The following is a 21,553-nucleotide window of genomic DNA, read 5'->3' as shown; positions in this document are numbered from 1 at the left end:
GGGTCTCCGGTGACACAGGCCAGCCTGGGGAGTGGCTGGGCTCAACAACCCTGGACCAAGCCCACCCAGTGTGGGCAGGACTAGGCCTCGGTGGGCAGGGAGGAGGAAAAGCAGCCACACTACAGCTGTCAGCCATATTCGTGCAGAGCCAGTGGACGGACAAGGAGTCAGGCCCCCAGGGCAGGCATGGCAGCTGCCCCTGGCTCCGCTGCTGGGAGCAGAAGCTGCCACTGGCACGGAGTCCCTGTGGTTGTACCCCGCCAGCAGCCAGGCCCGAGAGAGGCCAGCATGGGACCGGCTGGGGCCATCCCATCACACACAGGATGGCCGGAGCTGAGGGACGGCAGAGGTGGACAAAGGACAACCCAGCTGCCCACCTGCCCCCGGGGGTGAGGGTGTCCTTGTACACAGGAGCCCCAGCCAGTGGTGGGCTCCGCGGCCTTCACGGGGAACAAGCACTTTCTGGTAACACAAGATCGGGTTTCCCCAGGAGGGAACAAAGCCAAAGCTGGGGACCCCCTCAGGTATGGCCGAAAAAGGTTCCACTGCCGCAGCAGCCACCGTCCCTCCCCTTAGCTGTGGACAGCCGGGCCTGGCAGGTGTGATGTTCCAGGCCTTCGTGACTCCTGGTAGTAGATCCCCCCCAGTAAAAACTGAGAGATCGCTTGGCCACAGAAGGCACGGCAGGGCTAAGGGTGATGGCCCCGGCACCAGCACACAGCTGTACTCCCAGCGTGGCCCTGCACGACGCCCGGCTGCCCGGCGCAGCCTCGTACACTGCACTGCCCACGCATGGCAGCACAGGATGGGGACCAAGCACACGGTGTGACTCCCCACCAGGCCACCAGTGACAAAATCGTGGGGACCGCCGCCCATCACAGTCACCCGATGCCAGCCTGGTGCAGGCTGCCCCAACACTGGGACAACAGAGACAACACACTCCCTAAACTGCTCACCTGCAAAGGAAATGCCACAGCCAAGGATGAGGCTTGCCAGCCACCTCCCGGTACCCAGGGCTCCAGAGCAGCCACCCGGCTCGGAGCCTGTGTCCCCGAGCTCCCCAAGTACAAAGCTGAGTCGCCTGGGTCCCTCCCCCTGCCCCCAAAGGCGAGCCACACACAGCAGCAAGCTCCAGCCATGGCAGGAAGCCCCTCTCACGGCTGAAGCCCAGGTGTGCTGCTGACCCCACGCAGCAATGCTCAGCTATCCCAGGACCTGCACCTGCCACCTCCAGCAGCCGGCAAACTCCCTTTCACTGCCATTCCTTGCTGTTTCTTTGATGGGAAGACTCACAGCGTCACGGGGCCCCCCTGCCCCACCTGTGGCTTCTCCCACAGGCATGGTGGTACTGTCTGCAGCCCAGAGCAGGTGCAGTCCAGTCAGCACCACTGATTAGGCTCCAAAGTGGCAATGGTGCCACATGGCATTCTCCAAAAACATTACAAAGCAACTGTAGCAGCCTGTCTTAGGGCTCCAGGCGCCGTGGCACCTGCAAACACAGGCCATCCCCAGACCCCCCCACCTGGGCTCAGGTCCAGGCCACCGGAGCCATGTGTGGGCATGGCCACTAGATGGCGCCGGTGCCCAACATATGGCCTTCCCTCCCTTCCCTGCTTCCCAGGCCAGCGTGGTGAGACCCACTGCCCCACGCTGTCCATCATCTAAAACCTCCTCTTCTATTCAGTCCCTGTGGTTGGTCACACATGGGCACGGACTGCCTTCACCAGAAGCCAGCACTCCCAACAGCTGGCCCTGAGGCCATGGATGCTGTCCCAAGCCTGGGCCACGCTAAACCCTCAGCGGGGCTAGGGTGGGCAGTGCCCAGGGAGGCTCCTCGTGCGGAGCGCTTGGTGGACAAGTGTCTCCTACATTCCCACCTCGGCCAACCAAAGCAGCAAGGAAGGGGACTGCGGGGAACAGAATGAGAGGAGGGCCTGGCGAGACAGCATAGCAGTTAAGGTCCTCGCCTTTTACACGCCAGGATCCCATATGGGCGCCGGTTCTAACCCTGGCAGCTCCACTTCCCATCCAGCTCCCTGCCTGTGGCCTGGGAAAGCAGTAGAGGACGACCCAGGGCATTCGGACCCTGCACCCGCGTGGGAAACCCAGAAAGAAGTTTCTGGCTCCTGGCTTCGGATCAGCAAAGCACTGACCATTGCAGTCACTTAGGGAGTGAATCATCGGATGGGAGATCTTCCTCTCTGTCTCTCCTCCTCTCTGTACATCTGCCTTTCCAATAAAATTTTTAAAAAAATGAGAGAGGAGCAGAGAAGGGCAGTTCAGGGGACAAACTTGGGAACCAGGACAGAGGGTCCACAGGGTCCGGGCACGTGGGCAGTGTCCCCTGCACAAGGACCCCCCCCCGTCGGGCTGTTTCCAGAGCCCCCCAGTGTCACACAGCACAATCCCATGGCGTGAGGGGGCAGGGCATGCCGTCAGCACAGGGGACTCCCCCACTGGGCCACTCCAGCGTCCACACCGCGCTCCACCACAGTGTAATCCAAGCGTGTAATACAAGCAAGTCCACTTCTGAAAACTAGCTTGCAACCTCGTCTTCACTGCTCAGGGGGTGTGTATGTCTGCTGAGCACATGGCCACAGCTGCTAGAGAGCAGCCAGCAGGAGGGCCAAGCAGAAGCCGGGGGCAGCCCTGGCAAGCTGGCCCAGCCAAGGCATCTGCAGCACGGCCTGGCTTCACACGAACGTCTCCCAATGCTCATGCAGGCCACAGGGCTTCCCACGCTTGGGCCAGGTCCCGGGCCCCCGAGTTCCAGACGGGCTCCTGCTGCAGGCCACATGCCTCGCCTCCCGGCACACCCAGACCTCCAATTTTGATCCTCCTCTAAGCTGGCGTCCAACGCAGTACCCTGAGGTGAACAGCCAAGAATTGGAGCCATCACCCAGCGCCAGAGTGTTGCTGGCCACTTGCTCACCCCCAGGCTCCCAGGAGGCAGCAGAGCCCCCAGCCCTCATCAGCCAGGCAGCAGTCACCAGGCTGAGCCCAGCCTCATTCAAAATTGTCTCCATAAGACTCCATGGGAGTCCACCTCCCCAAAGGAGGTGCTGCTGGGGACCGCACCAGGCCAGGGTGTCGAGTGTGCAGGGCAGTGCACGCATCCAGCTCCTCCCGGTCGTCACTGCCACCCCCAGGAGGGGACAGGGACAGGTGGTCCACCCTGTAACCACACAACGAACATGGACACTAGCCCCGCCACCAGGACAAGCGTCAGCAGCAAACACACATGCCCGACACCTCCCAGTCCTCCCAGCCAAAATCCCCTCTCAGTCCCTGACCCACACTGCCTTCACCCACAACGCTGGTGGCGCAGTGTCCACACGGCACACATAGGCCCCCGCTCCTGCCATACAACCAGAGAACCCACATGCGCTCACTGGCCACACGGCTGCTGCACCCAGCTGTCCTGGGGCCACAGTGTCCATGTACTCCGTGACTCCTACCCAAACACAGGTCACATGCAGAAACTTACACACATGTGCACCCGCAAGTGTGCAGCAACATCTGCAGCCAGGAATGCACGTGCTCACACCCAAGCTGCACCTGTGTGTGCAGTCACCAGTGTAGACGGTCACACGTGTGCAGTCACCAGTGTAGACGGTCACATGTGCAGTCACCAGTGTAGACGGTCACACGTGTGCAGTCACCAGCGTAGACGGTCACATGTGCAATCACCAGTGTAGACGGTCACATGTGCAGTCACCAGTGTAGACGGTCACACGTGTGCAGTCACCAGTGTAGACGGTCACATGTGCAATCACCAGTGTAGACGGTCACATGTGCAATCACCAGTGTAGACGGTCACACGTGTGCAGTCACCAGTGTAGACGGTCACACGTGTGCAGTCACCAGCGTAGACGGTCACACGTGTGCAGTCACCAGCGTAGACGGTCACATGTGCAGTCACCAGCGTAGACGGTCACATGTGCAGTCACCAGCGTAGACTGTCACGTGTGTGCAATCACCAGCGTAGACGGTCACGTGTGTGCAGTCACCAGCGTAGACGGTCACGTGTGTGCAGTCACCAGCGTAGACGGTCACACGTGTGCAGTCACCAGCGTAGACGGTCACACGTGTGTGCAGTCACCAGCGTAGACGGTCACACGTGTGTGCAGTCACCAGCGTAGACGGTCACACGTGTGCAGTCACCAGCGTAGACGGCCACGTGTGTGCAGTCACCAGCGTAGATGGTCACGTGTGTGCAGTCACCAGCGTAGACTGTCACGTGTGTGCAGTCACCAGTGTAGATGGTCACATGAGTGGGGCCAGCCGTGTACACGGTCACACGTGTACAATCACCAGCGTAGACGGTCACACGTGTGTGCAGTCACCAGCGTAGACGGTCACATGTGTGCAGTCACCAGCGTAGACAGTCACACGTGTGTGCAGTCACCAGTGTAGACGGTCACACGTGTGCAGTCACCAGCGTAAACGGTCACACGTGTGCAGTCACCAGTGTAGACGGTCACGTGTGTGCAGTCACCAGTGTAGATGGTCACATGAGTGGGGCCAGCCGTGTACACGGTCACACGTGTACAATCATCAGTGTAGACGGCCACATGAGTGGGGCCAGCCTTGTATATGGTCACATGTGTGTGCAGTCACCAGTGTAGATGGCCACATGAGTGGGGCCAGCCGTGTACACGGTCACACGTGTACAAATCACCAGTGTAGACGGCCACATGAGTGGGGCCAGCCGTGTACACAGTCACACGTGTACAATCATCAGTGTAGACGGCCACATCTGTGGGGCCAGCCTTGTACATGGTCACATGTGTGTACAGTCACCAGTGTAGACGGTCATATGCACAGACATGACGGTGTACACAGTCATGTGTGTAACCAGCTGTGTACTCTGTCGTGTGTGGCCGACTGTATATAGTCACATGTGTACAGCCAGCTGTGTACACAGTCATGTGTGTAGGACCATGCACACAGTCATCTGTGTGAATGACCATGTATAGTCATGTGTGAAATCAGCCTTGTACATGGACACGTGTTTAGACCCTGCAGTCATGTGCAGTCATGTGTGTAACCAGCTTTGTACACAGTCGTGTGTAGACCCGGCCATGTATCATCACGTGTGGACAACTGTATGCAGTCACGTGTGTAGAACCAATCATGAACGCAGTCGTCCAGTCACATGTGCAGCCGCCCATGCACAGTCACACAAGTGTAACACGGTCACTGTGTGTGCTCAGCTGTGCACACAGTCACGTGAGCTTCCATCCGTGGACACACCACACCGGTGCAGATGCCTGAGTCCCCAGCACCCCGCCCTCTCCCACAGCGCCTAGAGGGGACAGCCGCGGGACACGCCCCTCAGGAGAGGAGGGCACAGCTGCGTCACCTCCCTGTTCTCAGCGAGCAGTCACCCTGGCACCACAGGACGTAGAACCAGGATGGTTTCAGCAACCGCTTCCTTGGAGGTCACCAGCCCTCTGACATCACCAGCCCCCTGACGTCACCACCCTGACATCACTACCCGGGAGCCCCCTGGAGTCATCCAGGCTCTGTCCTCTTTCTGTGTCTGAGAATGATCCGGAGGCACAGCACTCGACACAGGCCGGCCCTCCTGTTAGCCAATGTGGAGCCAGTTCCCTCCCAACCCCTGCCACCCAACACCACACACTGGAGCCAAAGGTGGCAGGCAAGGACTCAGGGCATCGGCCCTGCCACTCAGCAGGAAACCCAGGCTGAATGCCCAGGCCCAGGTGTGGTCAGGGTCTGGGCAGGGAACCAACTCAGTGTCACTCAAACAAATGAATACACACGCTTATCACTCCAACATGAAATCGAGCAATGTGTGTTGTCGTGTTCACCTGGAAACACAGAAACAACCTTCAATCAGAAAACAAGACAGGGGCCCCTCAAGCTGGAGGACCACCTTAAGGCAGAGGGCCTGGCCACCTGCCTCACGTCAGCCCGTGTAGGCGAGCAGCCTGGGGTGACCCCACTGGCTGGTGGCGACAGCAACGGTGCCCCTGTGCCCTGCTCACATGGACTTGGCTGTCCGGCATCAACAGACATGAAGCCCCACCTGGGATTCCTGGGAAGGACGCTCCAGTGTCTGCTGGGGACGCCCCAATGGGTAAGGGGGAGGGGCCACAGGATCTGCCCACTCTACCTGGCCCTGCTGGGTCTGAGGGCAGAGTGAGGCTACCGCCGAGGCCATGGCACTGGTAAGAGACCTGGACAGCCCGGCTCAGGAGACAAAGACCAGAGACTCTCTGGGGCCACACAGGATGGACGGACAGCAGCTGCCCACTCAGGGCACCTCCTGAGGCCTGGCCAGGGTCACAAGGGACACTCCCCAAGAGACTTGGGTACCCGCTGGTATCATGACATCTCCCCGCTGGTGTGGAAAATGCAGCCACACACCTCACACACGCCATGCACACACATGCTGTGCAGCGCCATCAGGTGTGTGAACACACACATGCTCCTGAGTGCCAATGCAAACACTGACAGTTCCCCCGCCCAGCAGGCTCCCCACGCGGTCTCCCTGCACCCCTGCCACGTGAGCCTGGCCCAGCCTGGCCCAGCCTGGTCACCTGGACACACACACACACACACACACACACCAGGACAGCAAGCAGCACGGACTCACACTTCCTCCACTGTCACTTCCGTGGGACAGTCACTTGGTACGATGACATTAATGCGAGTTCATGCGCCTGAAAACCGTGAGCTGCACAGCGCCTGGCCCGCGCACAGCCTCACCGCATGGCTCACTCCAGCCCACGGGTGCGCGGGAAACCAAGATTCGCCCAGGTCTTCAGAACAAGGGTAGTGGAAAATACTATCAGGGAGTGAGGGAAGACTTCACACACACCACCCCAGCACGGCCCAGCCCAAACCGGGTGCCTTCAGGGACAGGGAGCACCTGCCACCCTCAGTGCCTTCAGGTCAGGGGGCATCCACGACTCGGGGCTCCAGCACCAGTTGATAGGCCCAGTCTGACGTGAGCACTGAAGGACCCCACAGCCTTGAGTATGACGGGCCCACATGCAATCAGCCTGCTCCAGGGAGCGGCCACCGCTAAGGACACACACGGGTCCTCACACACACAAGGGCCACCGTGGCCACAGCTGAGGACACACGCTGGTCCTCACACACGCGAGGGCCACTCTGGACACCGCTGAGGACACACACGGGTCCTCACACACGCGAGGGCCACTCTGGACACCGCTGAGGACACACACGGGTCCTCACACACGCGAGGGCCACCGTGGCCACAGCTGAGGACACACACGGGTCCTCACACATGCGAGGGCCACCTGAAACAGCCTGCCCGCTTCACAGCATGGGCGTCAACATTTAAAGGACAGTTCTGCTCCTAGGGGCTACATGAAATACATGAGGGAAAATAACCCGGAAAATTCTATATGTTGGTCTTATCGTCTTTAACTTCTTTTTTAATTTATTTTCACTGAAAGGCAGACTGACAGTTACACACACACACACACGGAGAAAGAAAGGGAAACATAACCACTGGCCCACTCCCCGAATGCTCCCAACAACCAGGGCTGTGTCAGCCACAGTCAGCAGACCAGGAGCCCTCCCAGACCCCCGAGAACTGAAGCCGATTCCTACTGCCTTCTGCAGAAGGGGCCCAGCAGGAAGCTGGATCGGAAGCAGAGCAGCTGTGACTCGGGCCACTGCTCGAACACTGGACAGTGCGCAGGCCCAAGCAAGGCCGCCCCCGTGGGCACCAGGAGCTCCCCAAGGGCTTCAGCGTGTAGAACAGCTTGATCGTGAGACACAAGACAGAACTACACCTGCCTTCCCAGCTCCCAGCGCTGGCTCCCGCCTCAAGTGGCACAAGCTGTGTGTGCCCCAGGCACTGTGGGTGGACGCTCCTGGCCTGTGTGTGACCCCCTCATGGCAACAGCCAGGGTCTCAGCCCCACAGGGAAGGCCTGCCTGGAGAGTGAGGGGAGCAGAGGTCTCATTCATGGCACGGCCTCTGGGATCCCAGCAGTGCCAATCGGCCCCCAGATCCTCCCCCACAGCCAATCTCAGAGGCTGGAATCCACCTAGCCCTTCGCCCTTCCACCCTGCCAAGCAGGGTTTCCTGCGCCTGGACTGAACCATGTCAGTCACCAACTTGCAGATCTCAGCACACTGGGTGAGACGTGGCAAAGGCGCAGCGGTCAGGTCAGCACCGTGGCCGTGACGGGTCACCACATCCACCTGCACACACCAGGGCAGCCACGGGCAAGCCACCCTGCCCAGCCACCAGCTCCTGCAATACACTCGCCCCAGGTGCAGAAGTCTGGACGAACTGCGGGTGAGCTGCTCCTGTGCCACGGCCACGGGGCCGCGTTCACCCACGCTGCTCTCTGTCAGCAACGGCTGCACAAGCTGCCTCCACATTCCCAACTCACCCTCTGTAAGCTGTTCAAAAGGGGCCCATGCCTCCAGCGTGTTCTTCCTCTGACACACTGCAAGGGGAAACTGGCCCCCAAGAGTTGGGGTCCGTGCAGTGGATGTGGGGGACAGGATGGTGTGAAGAGTATTGTTCCATTGTAGGCAGGGCTGGGGCAGATGCCTCTACAACCACCTGAATGCAGCTCCACCCTGCGGAAGAATTCTAATCCATCCAGGCACTGTTTGCTACTGTGAGGCTGGCTTTTTACACAATGTGAGCTTGGAGGTTAATGTCAATAATAATGTCTTTTTTTTTTTTTAGATTTATTATTATTGGAAAGCCAGATATACAGAGAGGAGGAGAGACAGAGAGGAAGATCTTCCATCCGATGTCTCACTCCCCAAGTGAGCTGCAACGGGCCGGTGCGCGCCAATCCAAAGCCGAGAACCAGGAACCTCTTCCGGGTCTCCCATGCGGGTGCAGGGTCCCAAAGCTTTGGGCCATCCTCTCCTGCTTTCCCAGGGGAACTGCCGGGATTAGAACCGGCGCCCATATGGGATCCCGGGGCTTTCAAGGCGAGGACTTTAGCCACTAGGCCACGCTGCCGGGCCCAATAATAATGTCTTACAAAAGGGCCTTCTATTATTCCTACTGTCTTGGCTGTCCCCATTGACCTTATGCCAATCAAGGGACCTGTATTTAGGGTTTCATTCTTTCCTTGATCTTTAGGTTCTCCTTTTCTTTGTGATACAAGATTAAGTTGTAGAATAAGAATTGTAGCAGGAACTTCTATTGTTTTAAGGTAAAACAAATGGCAGAATTATCCTTAGAAACACCCACTTGACCATGACGTAAAATGTCTGAGCCAGAGTTTGTCTGTTTTGTATAAATAAAGCGGACAGCTTTCCCGCATAGTCCATTATGACCAAGGAATCCTAGTGGTCCATCTCTTTCTTCTTTGCGCCTCATCCACGCACCCTTCGCAAGTTCCAAACTCAGCTGGAGCTGGACTCCAGCACCCAAGCCCACGTCCTGACCCCCAGACGGCAGCTCTGGGTACCCACGGGCGAGGGGCATCCTCCTCCGGAAACCTCATGAGCCGGGCAGCCTTTGCTGTGTCTCCTGCTTCGGCAATGCCCGAGCCCTCAGATAGGATTGCTGCTATCCTCAAAGCAAGCGAACCTCTAAACTATCAACACCCCCACATCCCACACACGGGGGCCAGTCCCCCAAGCCGGGAGGTGGAGGCAAGTTCCTCATGTTGCAGACAAATACAGCTGAGTGCTGAAGGAACCACCACAGGATCAGATATCCGGGCAAGGCAACCCACGCACACAGCACAGTGCGGGGAAAGGCAGCCCACGCACACAGCTCACAGCTCTCCGTGACCCTTTCCCAGGGCACGCGGCTTTCCTGCACCCTCACCACATGAACAGGCAGCAGAGAACCAGGTCACCAGGTGTGAGGACCAAGCCTGGACGGAGACGTGAAAAAGACGGACATTCAAGCACTGTCAGACCTGAAGCCAAACCCAAGAAAGCCACAGCCAGGGCACAAAGGAGTGGACACAGCCAGTGTGCAAGAGAGTAGACACAGCCAGTATGCGAAGGAATGGACACAGCCAGTGTGTGAAGGAGTGGACACAGCCAGTGTGTGAAGGAGTGGACACAGCCAGTGTGTGAAGGAGTGGACACAGCCAGTGTGTGAAGGAGTGGACACAGCCAGTGTGTGAAGGAGTGGACACAGCCAGTGTGTGAAGGAATGGGCACAACCAGTGTGCAAAAGAGCGGACACAGCCAGTGAGCAAGGGGGTGGAGTAAAATGCCCTCCTTCTTGGGGAGAACAAGACACAGCCAGTGAGCAAGGGGGTGGAGTAAAATGCCCTCCTTCTTGGGGAGAACAAGACACAGCCAGTGGCACCAGAAGCAGGGCTCCTGGCAGCGGCTCCGACCCTCACGGCCCAGATGGACAGTGGGGGCACAGGCAGGCTGTGACAAGCTCCGAGGCTCGGCAACAAAAGGAAGTGGTCAGGATGTAAAGCCTAGGCCCGCACCCCGGGTGGCTGCACGGCAAGGAGACAGGACTCCTAGGGCACTAGCCCCAAACTGCACCTGGGTGCGCAGGCAGACACCACAGTGCCCACAAAACCAGCTGTGTGGGTGTGTGCACACACAGACAGCAGCACACCACCTGGAAATGGATGTCGATCGAGCACACAGGCGAAATGCCCCCAGAGCAACGGCCAGAAAGAGGGCCAGGAATTACCTCCAACCTTGCAATTCCAAGGACCCCTCTCCTCACTGGATTCTCCGCGATTCCACTGTGCACGAGTGATACATCAAGAAAATATTCTTCAAACTTTGCACCAGCACATGTACCCCAAAACTTGCCGACCCCCCACAACACACACAGCTTTACTCCATAACCACATCAAGGGGACTTCACTAGTGCCTGTTCCTGGGCAGGCAGGCACCCTCCCATCCCAGCCTCTTGTGCCCCATCCTGCTGACAGACACCCCACTGCAACCTGCAGGGACCCAGAGGCCCCCAAGACAGTTCCATGAGCCACAAGGCTTTCCTGCATTAATGCAGCTGTCCCCCGACAGCTTGGCTGAAAGAGGCAGCCACCCAGACTGTCCAAGCCTCGCAATGGCCAAGCTCCCAGCAGCTGAGCCTGCGGAGACACCGCCCGGCCAGCACCCAAGACACCACAGCTAGGCTGCCCCGGAACCACCACGCACTCAGCCTAGGAAGCCAAGCACATAGCAGACGGTCCAAGACGGGCACGGCTGGGATTTGAAGTGAAAGAGTGCTGCATAAGACAAAGGCCATCCTTCCCGGACAAAGGCCCAGCCTGGAGGGCAGGGGACAGCTCACCCTCAGCCACATGGCGTGCCTGTGGCTCCTGCGGGTGGGGTGCAGGGGAGCCATGCAGCAGGCCCAGCACAGCTCCCCACAGCAGGGCAAGGACACCAGGCTGCACCTCAGGGGGTGGGAGCTGGGATGTTAAGCTGCAGGCAGCGGACCATCCGGGAGCTCCAGACAGGCTCAGAAATGTGGATCAACACAACAGTCCCCAGAGCAGGAGCTCCCTGGCAGTACAAGGCCAAGGCAGTTGCAGTGGTCAGGACCCCCATTTACAGTGTGGGAACTGGGGGGCCCTGCAACACCTTAAGCAAACCCCAGTGTCCCTGAAGCAACTGTCCCCAAGAAGAGGCCTGCTGAGGAAATGAGCATGAGTTGAAACCAGAGGGCCAGGCCAGAAGGAAGCCTCAGCCCAGCACGCAGGGAGGACTGGGGTGTTGAGGCCATTCACCCCAAGTCCCCGCGGCCAAGTCCTGGGCCCTCGGACCCTGGCTGGAGACGAGCCAGGCTGCCAGAGCAGCACCAGGACCTGCTCAAAGTGCCCTGCACCCAAGCCCTACACGTGTGTGTACCCACCACATAAAATACACATGCCACACATGCTACAAGCGTGCTACACATTCCACACAGCACACATGCAACATACACAATACATACATCACACACCACACAGCCTCCATCATCAAGCTTTGTCGTGCACACCACCCCATCCTGCATGGGAACACACACACGTCAGACACCGTTCATTGTCTGAAGTCCAGCTGGAACCAGATGGCCAAATCCTCCAACATACCCATCACTGGCTTGAACTACTCCACTTAAGGCACCCCAGCAAGGGGCACACAGGCCCCAGGGTGTCCATCCACGGAAGTCAGCAGCAGGACAGGGCAGGGATAGCCTCTCTCAGCAAAGAGACACGTCACAGCGGTTGGACAGAAGCTGGGGAGAGAGATGTGTCAGTCCCTGGGGACCACGCCCCTGCACGGGCCAGTCCTGCCCAGCTGTGACCACCTCCCAGAGCACCCATTGGGCACACAGGCCCTGGAGCCCACGCAGCCACCTCCCCATGGTTCCCAGGGGACACTCCGCCTCTGGCCCAGCCTGACAGGAGCTGCACAGGATGGGGCGTGGGGTCCAGCAAAGACAGAGCAGGCCCACCCTGACGCACAGAGCAGGTGCCTGATCTCATCTCAGCTGTGTTGACCTCCCACCTCCGGAGTGACCCCAAGAATGCCTCCTCAGACCCTGACCCCAGGGCGCATGCTGGGGCTTCGCACCAGACACAGGCTGAGACAAGCGTGTCCGAACGGCAAGGGGAGAGCTGGTGGCTCCAGGGATTAGACGGAAGACCAGGGTGCCAGTGTGGTCACCTCCTGAAAACACCTCACACAGTGTGGAATTCTGCAAACTGGATGCCCTGTGGAAGCACAGAGCACCAATGACAGCCCAGGAGCCACGAGGCAGATGGCAGGCCTGGTGCTCCAGGACTTCTACAAGCAAAGTCTCCATCAAGTCAACAGGGGTACGAGAAAGAGTCTCAAAGCACACAATGAATGGTCCAAACCGCAACCTAGAGTCCCTGCAAATCAAGGCCCATCAGGAAAACATGAGCAAGCAAGCCATGCCAGAGACACAAAAGCATCATCAAGATGGAAGCAGGCTCACTCGGAAACCTAGGACACAAACCAAAGCATTAAAACACACCACAGGGCATGAAAACGGGGGCTGGCACCATGGGGCAGGTGAAGCCAGCAACATCTGCCACGAGCAGCAGCGTGAGTCCCAGCTCCCTGCTAACACGCCCAGGAAAGCAGAGGCAGACAAACCAAGTGCTTGGGCCCCTGTACCCTGTGGGACAGCCACATGTGCATACCGGCCGCTGGCTTCAGCCCAGCCCAGTCCTAAATCTGGCAGGCCTCTGGGGAGTGAACCAGTGTGTGGGAGATCGCTGCCTTTCACACGAATTCTGCACCAAGGCCTGGCTGTGTCCGCAGCTGTCCGTGGTCCTGCCGACCTCTCCGGTTCTAGGACTTTCGTGTGCCAGGCTGGAAACATCAGCAAGCCAAGGGCAGGCTACAGGCACAGAAAATGTCAACACTGCTCCCAAGGCCAGGGTTCCATAACAGCTTTCCTTGGACCCCCACACATCCTCCCCAGGAGACATATCCCCCTGCACCTCAGGGCTCTCCCAGCTGCTATCCCCAACTGTAACCTCACAGCCCTGCCTTCAACACCCAGTGACACTTCTGCACCTGAAAAAGGCTAGAGTGGGTGCAACAGCCGAGACACCCACTGTGTGGGACACTGGCAGCCCATGCTGCAGAGTCAGGTTCCAGCTCCCTCTCCCCGCGGGACTGGCGCTTCCTGCTAGTGTGCACCTGGGGACGTCTGAGCATGCAGGTCGCTAGCACCCTTGTAGGAGAGCAGGAGTGTGTCCCAGCCCAGCTGCTGCGTGCAGGCGAGTGAACCAGCAGACAGGAGAGCTCGCTCTCTCAAGTCACTACAACAGACAGGCACTGACAAAGCCCAGTCCACCCAGACCTCTCGACCTGAAGTCCGTGTGTCATCTTCATTGCACAAATTCTTAGGAATCCTTTAATGGTCCACTGTCGCAACAATAATATCACAGATCAATTTCAACTCAGACTAGAAACCTGATCATCATTCCAGTATCAAAACGTTCTCCAACCATCCAGAACAATCTAGGAACATGCCCATCCTTCCAGCACGGGTGTGGGAGCCATGGCTGGCACATGGCACACGAGCCACCTGACTGCAGGACCAGCTGCCGTTCTCACAGCCTGACACCGGAGGCAGGTACATAGTGACCATCCACAGGAAGGCCACCATGTCTTCTCCCACTGGCTTTGTACAGCACCTTGGGCACAGCAGTTGTCCTGAGCCAACAGGACCTCGTAGCACCCACCCTCAGCAGCACCCACCTCTCCCAGCTTGGCCAGCCCACCTCCTGCTCATCAACAAAAAGAACTTCCTCCATGTCGATGGTTTGCCCTGGAGCAGGGGCCTTTGCGAAACGGCTGTGGCAACCTCAAAAGCACGTGCAGACTTGGGGAAAACAGCTTCAGTCCCAGGCCAGTGCTGTGGCATGGCCAGTTAAGCCACTGCCCACAATGCCTGCATCCCAGACCGGTGCTGGTCCAGGTTCTGGCTGCTCTGCTCCTGCTAATGCACCCGGACAGGCAGCAGAGCACGGCTCAGGCGTGCAAGTCCCGGCAGCTGCAGCCATCTGGCGAGCCAGCCGGGGGATGACAGCTCTCTCCATCTAACTCAGCCTTTCAAACATTCTCTTAAATAAACAGTCCTCCAAGTGCTGAGCCCAGACCCAGAGTCTAACTGCAGAGTGAGGGGACAGCTGTGACCGTGAGACCTTCCTTGCCACCTAGGCTGGGCCCTCGGGCACACTCCAGGACTGCGGAAAGCAGCAGACCTGCCCAGCAGCCAGGCGTAGCCGCCGGTTGTCGCGGCCTGAGCCATGTGTGCTGTCTGTCCCACCACCCCACCCACAGCTCCCCCTCGGCACTGTGGCAGGAGTCCCCGGGAGATGCCAACAGCATCACCAGCAACACCCACAGCTACACCCAGGAAAAGGCCAACCAGCAGTGACACCAGATGAGGCTGTACGGGCTGAGCAGTCAGAAGCTTCCAGAAGAACTTAGAGCGAACCCCGCATTTCCCGAGTCAGGTACTCCACCTTCCCCGGCAGGACCAGAGAGAAGGGAAGTGGTCATGATGCGTACTGGACGGTGCGTCTACCAAAGCAGGTCGGAGACGGGCCCCTGTGGCCACAGCTCTGCTGCCCCATGCTAAGTGCTGTAGGACCTGTCCAGGAACTCTGTTCCAGAGACGGAAGCAATCTCCGCTTGTCTTCCAGAGACATGCGGCCCATCCTCCTCACGGCACAACACCATGGCCCTGACCACAGGCTGTCTATCATTCTGGAACCTTCCAGTAAAAGCAACACGGCCACCTGGCTTGCTGGGAGAAGAGAGGAGGGTGCAAGGTTTTATAGGGACAGCAACAAGGTCCTTAACCGAAACCTCGCCTCCCATGAAAAACCACCACCCATGGCAGAAGAACAAAGGACGAGCAGAGTTGAAGGTTTACAGACAGCAGGACAATTACAAAAGCAACGTGGGCCGAGAGGTGCAAAGCTCTGCTGGCTGCTACTTGCAAACCCCCTGTTGCGCTACCTGTCCTAGCCAAGATTAATCACAACTGCATACTGACTGTGGTACACGCACACACATGTGTATGTCCGTCTGCGTGCCTATCTCTATGGTACATGTCTGTGGTACACCTGCACACTACACTGTACTGTGCACGCATTGTGATGTGCACACCCACGCAGTGTGTGTGGGATACGTGCAAGCTGGTGCAAGCTTGCGTCACAGGGTGAACACCTCTAAGAGGGGCCCTTGTTTTCCTTGCTTACGACTTTCTGATGACCAGGAAAGCCCATCACCTCAGGAGGCCAAAGGCACCAGCCAATGCCAGTGCATACGGGTCGCTAGCAAAGAAATACCGCGACAGGTGCCTGTGTCTGTGCCCACCAGCATGGGCTCCAAACACACCCCAGATGCAGGGTACCTGGACAGACACCCTGGACAAGCGGTATCTGAGCACAAGGACACGCAGGTGTGAAATCCTTGGGGGGCATGCAGGCACAGACGCCCCAAGGCACTGGGACCAGGACCACCTGGTGACAGACACCGGCTCACCTGGCGCGTGATCAGCGGCAGCCTCCTCACTGCTGTCGTCACCAGCCTCATCAGCCAGGCCGGAGGCTGGGGAGTCGGCGGTGGCACACACAGAGGCTGGGCTGCTGGGCTGGGAGACTGAGTCACCCTCACTGAGGGAACTGCAGCGGGCGCGAGCAGTCTGGTCGCCTTCCCGGGCACGGCGGGCGCGGCGGTGTACCCGCGAGTGCAGTACCATCTGGTGGTATGTGCGAAAGATCTTCCCACACTCGAAGCACTCGGAGGACTTGCCCTGGCCCACGGGGGCCGTGGCTCTGCGGCTGGGGCGCACCACGGGCCGTGGATCCAGAGGGCCGGGCAGCACTGGGTCTCCCAGCACGCCAGCCCTCTTCCGGGGGGGACCCTGGGAAGCCGGCACATCCTGCTCTCGCCTGCGCTTCTCCTGGCTCACCAGGATGTACTCGCGCCGGTCCTTGTCAAAGGCCACGTCTCCAGCCAGCGCCTCGTCCCAGGCCCCGTACTTGAGGTACTCAGCTGGCTGGGCCACCCTACCCCGGGTGGCCAGTTGCCAGGCCTGGTAGCTGTTGACAGGGTCCAGTTCAGCCACCCGCCTCCCAGCCTGCCCGCCAGGCAGCACATCACTGGCCGCAGAGGGTCTCAGGCACAGGCACCGGAGGAAGAGCTGCTTAGTGCTGGCCGGGCCCTCCTCAGCAGTGGCCCAAGCGTGTCCGGCCTCAACCTGCCGGTGGATGGCATTGTGGGCGTTCAAGCTGTCCAGGTTGGTAAACAGGTTGCCACACTTGGCGCATACCTCGTAGAGCGACAGGCCAGCCACAATGACCTCTTCCTGAACCACGTCGTTGATAGTGGCCACGGCATCCAGCTCACTGCGGGGCCGGTTCTTGCCGCCTGCCCGGGGGCCATGCGCCTTCATGTGGTTCTTCAGGAACCATGGCTCCTTGAACCGGCGACCACAGACATGGCAGCCGTGGTCCAAGGAACCACGGTGTTTCTTCATGTGTGCCTTGAGGAACCAGGTCTGGCTGAAGGCCTGGCCGCACACCTCACAGGCAAACTCGCCAGGGCTCAGCTCAGGCTTGCCATTCACACAGACACGTGCTGCACCATTGGGCACCTGCGCCGTGATGTGGTCCCGCTCGACGTGGCTGAGCAGCGACTCCTCCCGCAACGTGGCAAAGCCACACAGCCTGCACTTGAAGGGCTTGTGCGCCTGGTGCACGTGCAGCTCCAGCTCCTTCTTCCGCCCAAACTGGCTCTTGCAGAAGGTGCACTGGACAACAGCCCCGGTGTCCTCAGGAGCACCAGCGGGCCCCTCGGCCTCCCTCCGGCCGCTGCGCAGCAGGACTCTGCCATCTGCGGGCGCCGCCCCGTTCAGGACCCCGTTGCAGGCAGACGTACTCTTCGTGGGGCTGGCGCAGCCGTCCGGGGCCTCTGCCACGTGTGGCTCGTGGCCCTGGACCAGGGTGCCTGTGCGATGGCTACGGATGTGCACCTTGAGGCTGCCCTTCTGCGAGGCCCTGTGGTCACAGTAGGGACACTTGTAGGGCTTCTCGCCTGTGTGCTTGCGCATGTGCTGTGACAGAGAGCTCTGGAAGGCGAAGCTCTTGCCGCACAGACAGCAGCTGTGGCACGCCACCTTGTCCCCATCCCCGTCACGGCTCCGGCCTGCCCGGGGAGGGCTGGGGCCCCTCCTCAGCTCCACTTCCGCCTCTCTACTGCGATCCATCGGGACGAGGGTGTGGGGCTGGCTCAGCGTCGGCGCTCTGGCACAGCCTGCGGCCACAGCTTTCTATCTCCCCATCCTCAGAGTGGCGACTGGCTGCCCGGGGCAAGGCAGGCGCCTGCACCAATGCCCACGGACATGTTCCTCAGGGAGCGCCGGGCTCGTGGCAGCTAGCACCTGGAACAGAGAGGTGAGAGATCAGTGCCCACTCCACCAGGATGCTGCCCAACCCACAAGAGAGGACCCAGACAAAGGCCGCCACCATGTGCACTAGGACATGTAGCCGTGACGAAGACACGCCACAAGACAGCATGGTGTGTGCAGGAGGCTAGGGGCCCTGCCCACCACCCGCAGCAGCTATAAGGGACCTGAGCAACGAGCTGGAGCAGGCCAGGCCAGGGGCAAGGGACGCAAAGGACAATACGGCTGCATTTACACAGTAAGGCCAGACCTCCAAGAGTCCAGCGACTTCACAGCGAGCATCCGGCGCCATGGTGCGGGACAGGCCTGAGATCCAAGGACATACCCCACGGGGCCTTGTGCCCACACTTCCCTAGCTCTCCTTGAGCCAGATGCCCCCAGAGGCAGTTCCTGAACCCCGGGACAGAGGGCACCTGTTACACTGGATGGACAGTGCCCCTCCAGGTAAACAGGCCACACATCTGTGTCAGGAGCAGGATAGGTTGGACGGCAGGGGACACATCTACTATGACAGACACACGGGGACGGGGTGACAGCAGGGGACACATCCACTATGGCAGACACATAGTGGCCTTCCTACGTGAGGACCAACGTGTCAAATAAGCCCACTGTGAGTAAGAGACTTGCGCTCTTACCTCACCCCTCCTAGAGCCCCAGGTGATCCCGATAATCACCCACGGGATGGGTGCAAGCCACCCAACACATCGCAGGAAACCCCTTGATGAGTGCCAGCGTGTGCACAGGCAGCATGTGAATGCTTCCCCCCTCCCCGCACTACGCTCCATCCAGGTCCCGCTTGTGCCAAGGGTGCATGAGCAGTAGCAACAAGTGGAGGTGACCACAACCCGGCCACGGCTGCCAGGAGCTTGTCTGATGAGGGAGCACGGGCAGGCCCAAGCAGCCAGCAGCACCCCCAGAGCCCCTCCAGGCTCCAGAGTGCCAGCGGAATCTCCCTGGTCCGCAGTGGACTCCAGTGAGGCCCTGGACCACCTGGCATCCCCGCAAGCCCCCCAGGAACTGCCCACCCTGCCAGCTGGGCCCACGCCATGCCCTCTGGCTCCCTTGGCATCTGCCATGGCCAAGGCTGCTCTCAGGACACTCCAGCTCTTCTCTGGCATCTGTCAGCCCAACACAGAGCCCAGTCTGCCCAGCTCTGCTCAGCTGGCCGGGGCCTGGACACTGTGCCCCTTCACTCCATGCCCAGCCTCACGCTCCCCAGACTTCACACGTACACAGCCACAGCAGCCACGAGGCTTCCCTTGTCAACTGTCTGGGTGGACTGACGGGTAGGAGACAGACAACCAACAGTCCAAACCCCACAGGATACCACAGGCCAGGCTTGGGGCAGAGCGTACCTTCAAGGCCTGTTGCTCAGGCCGCTGTGTAGCTTCCACTCACACGGCAGCATCTCCTACACAGGTGACAATCTGGGGGGTGAGCAGCAAGCAATGGCCTGGGAGGGGAGTGGCCCAAGACCCTGGGGAGCGGCCATGGGCAACATCTGGCACATGCGCGCAAGAGCAGTGGCCCAAGAAGCTGAGTTAGACCAACCACAGACACGCTGGGGCCTCAGGCATGGGGAGACACCGAGGAGATGCCGGGGCCTCAGACACACAACAGGTGATCTCCTACAACCAACATTTGTGTTACCGTCCTCCACAAACTCAGAACTCCTCTGCTGAGCAGCCCTTCAAGAACATCCCCCATCACTATGGACACACCACTGGATAGCACCGAGTTTCCATTGCTTTTGCAAGCAGTTGGCCTGGGACACAGACATGGACAGAGGCCGACGGAAAATCAGCGGAGCCAATGCACCGAGATGGTTCCTACTCTTGGGGTACCCTTCGTTTCAATGAAGTCTGTAGGCTCTTCAAAAAAGACTTTAAAAAAAACCCCTCAATGAACGCCACTGGAGCAGGAAACAGCTCCAAGAAGCCCAGGACCCAGCACAGCCAGGCCAGGAGGGCATGCCCACTCCCCGCTGGGAACAGCAGGTGGTGGGGGACGGCCTGGGGCGAGGGCAGCCTGCACACCCAAAGCTGGGGGCGAGGCGGCAGCCAGTGCACACCAGGAAGCTCCAGAGACATTTTCAATGCCGCTGTCTGCCGAGGAGGGTCTGGGCTCCCAGTCACACTCCAAGGGAGCAGCTTGGCCTGGCCAGCTCGGCAGGAGAGGCTGGGAGGGCCGGCTGGCCTGCGTGGGCTGCGGCACACAGGCCCTGCTGTTCTCCGGACAATGCCGCGGGGCCTCACTGGCTACACTGTGGTACCAACTAAATACATCATTAACGTCCTCAACCAGCTTATCGGAGCCCTGAGACAAAAAGCCTATTCTTGGGATGACTGGGGGAAATTCCACCACGACAATGAGGAGTTCCTCTCCTCGCACACCACTTCGCACGGGAGCAACAATGGCAGGCTGAGTGCCCAGGCCGGGCCCGGGCAGCCATGAGGCAATGCATTCACCCCCAGGACACTGGGCCTCGCAGCCGCTGCTGGCCTCAAACCAATCAATAATCCATTATGAAGTAGCTGCGTTGCACCCTGGTAAGGAGCAGCGACTATGGGGCTGCCAGAAGCCCTCTTCAGTCCCACAAGGGGACCAGGACACAGGCTCGCTATCCCCAGGCATGACAGGGGCAGCACCAGGGCCCGAGACAGCCGTTGCCACTTCCCCTACAAACCTCGTCCTAGAGGTGGGTTCCAACCTTCGTTCAGAGCAGGGAGGTCACCCAGGGTGACCAACACCCACCCCTTCCTAGCCAAGGATTCCTGGAGGCTTCTAGGCCCCCCCACGGCTCTGTGCTGGCGCCCACGGGCGAGTCCCCTAGTAAACATATCGTCCACTCTTGAGGTCATTTACTCGGCAACCACATGGCAAGTGTGGCTTCAAGCCCCATGGCTCATGCCATGCCTGGGTGCTCGCGGGCTACTCCTGGAAAAGCCACAGGCCACCACCAACTGCCAGCCAAGCCGAAGAACCCCCAGTTCCAGAGGACACAGATATGCCAGCTTCTGATGCAAGCTGGCAGAGTACAACACTTGCTCACAGTGCGGGAAACAGCACTCACGCAGGGGACCGCACACTTCGTAAGCCGCCCAGTGCCCTTCGCTGAGAGAGAAAGGATGCCGTCCAGAGGCGGGCATCGGAAAACAACACACGGTTCCCAATGCCGCTCGGCAGGGAGCTGCCGCCCCAGCGCGGACGACAGGTCACATGTCCCAGTGGCTCTGGGGACCTGCACAAAGCAACAAGGAGAGAAGGCAGGCACTGCGGCCCATCCCCCCCACATCCACATCACACCCTTCTCGGCAGAAGCAGTGTACGCCTGTGAGTGCTGCGGCCCCCAGCTCCTCCGCGCACCCCCTGGCCGTTACATTACCCACCTATGACTAAGGAAGTAATCATGGCGAAAACGCTATCAGAGCCAACAGGTGAGAGCGCCGCAGCTGGGGCCTGGAGGTCACAGCGCCATGTCGGCCCCTCGTGAGCGTCTCCATGGGCAGGGTCCCATGCAAAGCTCCCAGCGTGCTCGCCACAGCAGTGGAGACGACACGGAATGCAGGGACAAGCCTAGCCTTCCCAAGCTTCCATTCTTAGGGCCTTGGGGACACGGCCAGCAGCACCCAAGTTA

General features: G+C 59.6%; 1 protein-coding gene across 1 annotated transcript in view; it reads right to left on the bottom strand.

Moving 5' to 3' along the window:
- The window catches only part of ZNF516 (zinc finger protein 516), a 53,564-nt gene that overhangs the window by 6,534 nt on the left and 25,477 nt on the right, over positions 1-21,553 (bottom strand). Inside the window, exon 2 of the mRNA XM_058676761.1 lies at positions 15,993-17,892. Coding sequence (XP_058532744.1) covers positions 15,993-17,718 — 1,726 coding nt within the window. The 5' untranslated portion in view covers positions 17,719-17,892. The remainder of the gene's footprint in view (positions 1-15,992; positions 17,893-21,553) is intronic.

The sequence above is a fragment of the Ochotona princeps genome, chromosome 18, assembly GCF_030435755.1.
Source record: "Ochotona princeps isolate mOchPri1 chromosome 18, mOchPri1.hap1, whole genome shotgun sequence".
NCBI lineage: Eukaryota > Metazoa > Chordata > Mammalia > Lagomorpha > Ochotonidae > Ochotona > Ochotona princeps.
The sequence above is the reverse complement of the archived record's forward strand: the minus strand, read 5'-3'. Positions and strand labels throughout refer to the sequence as shown.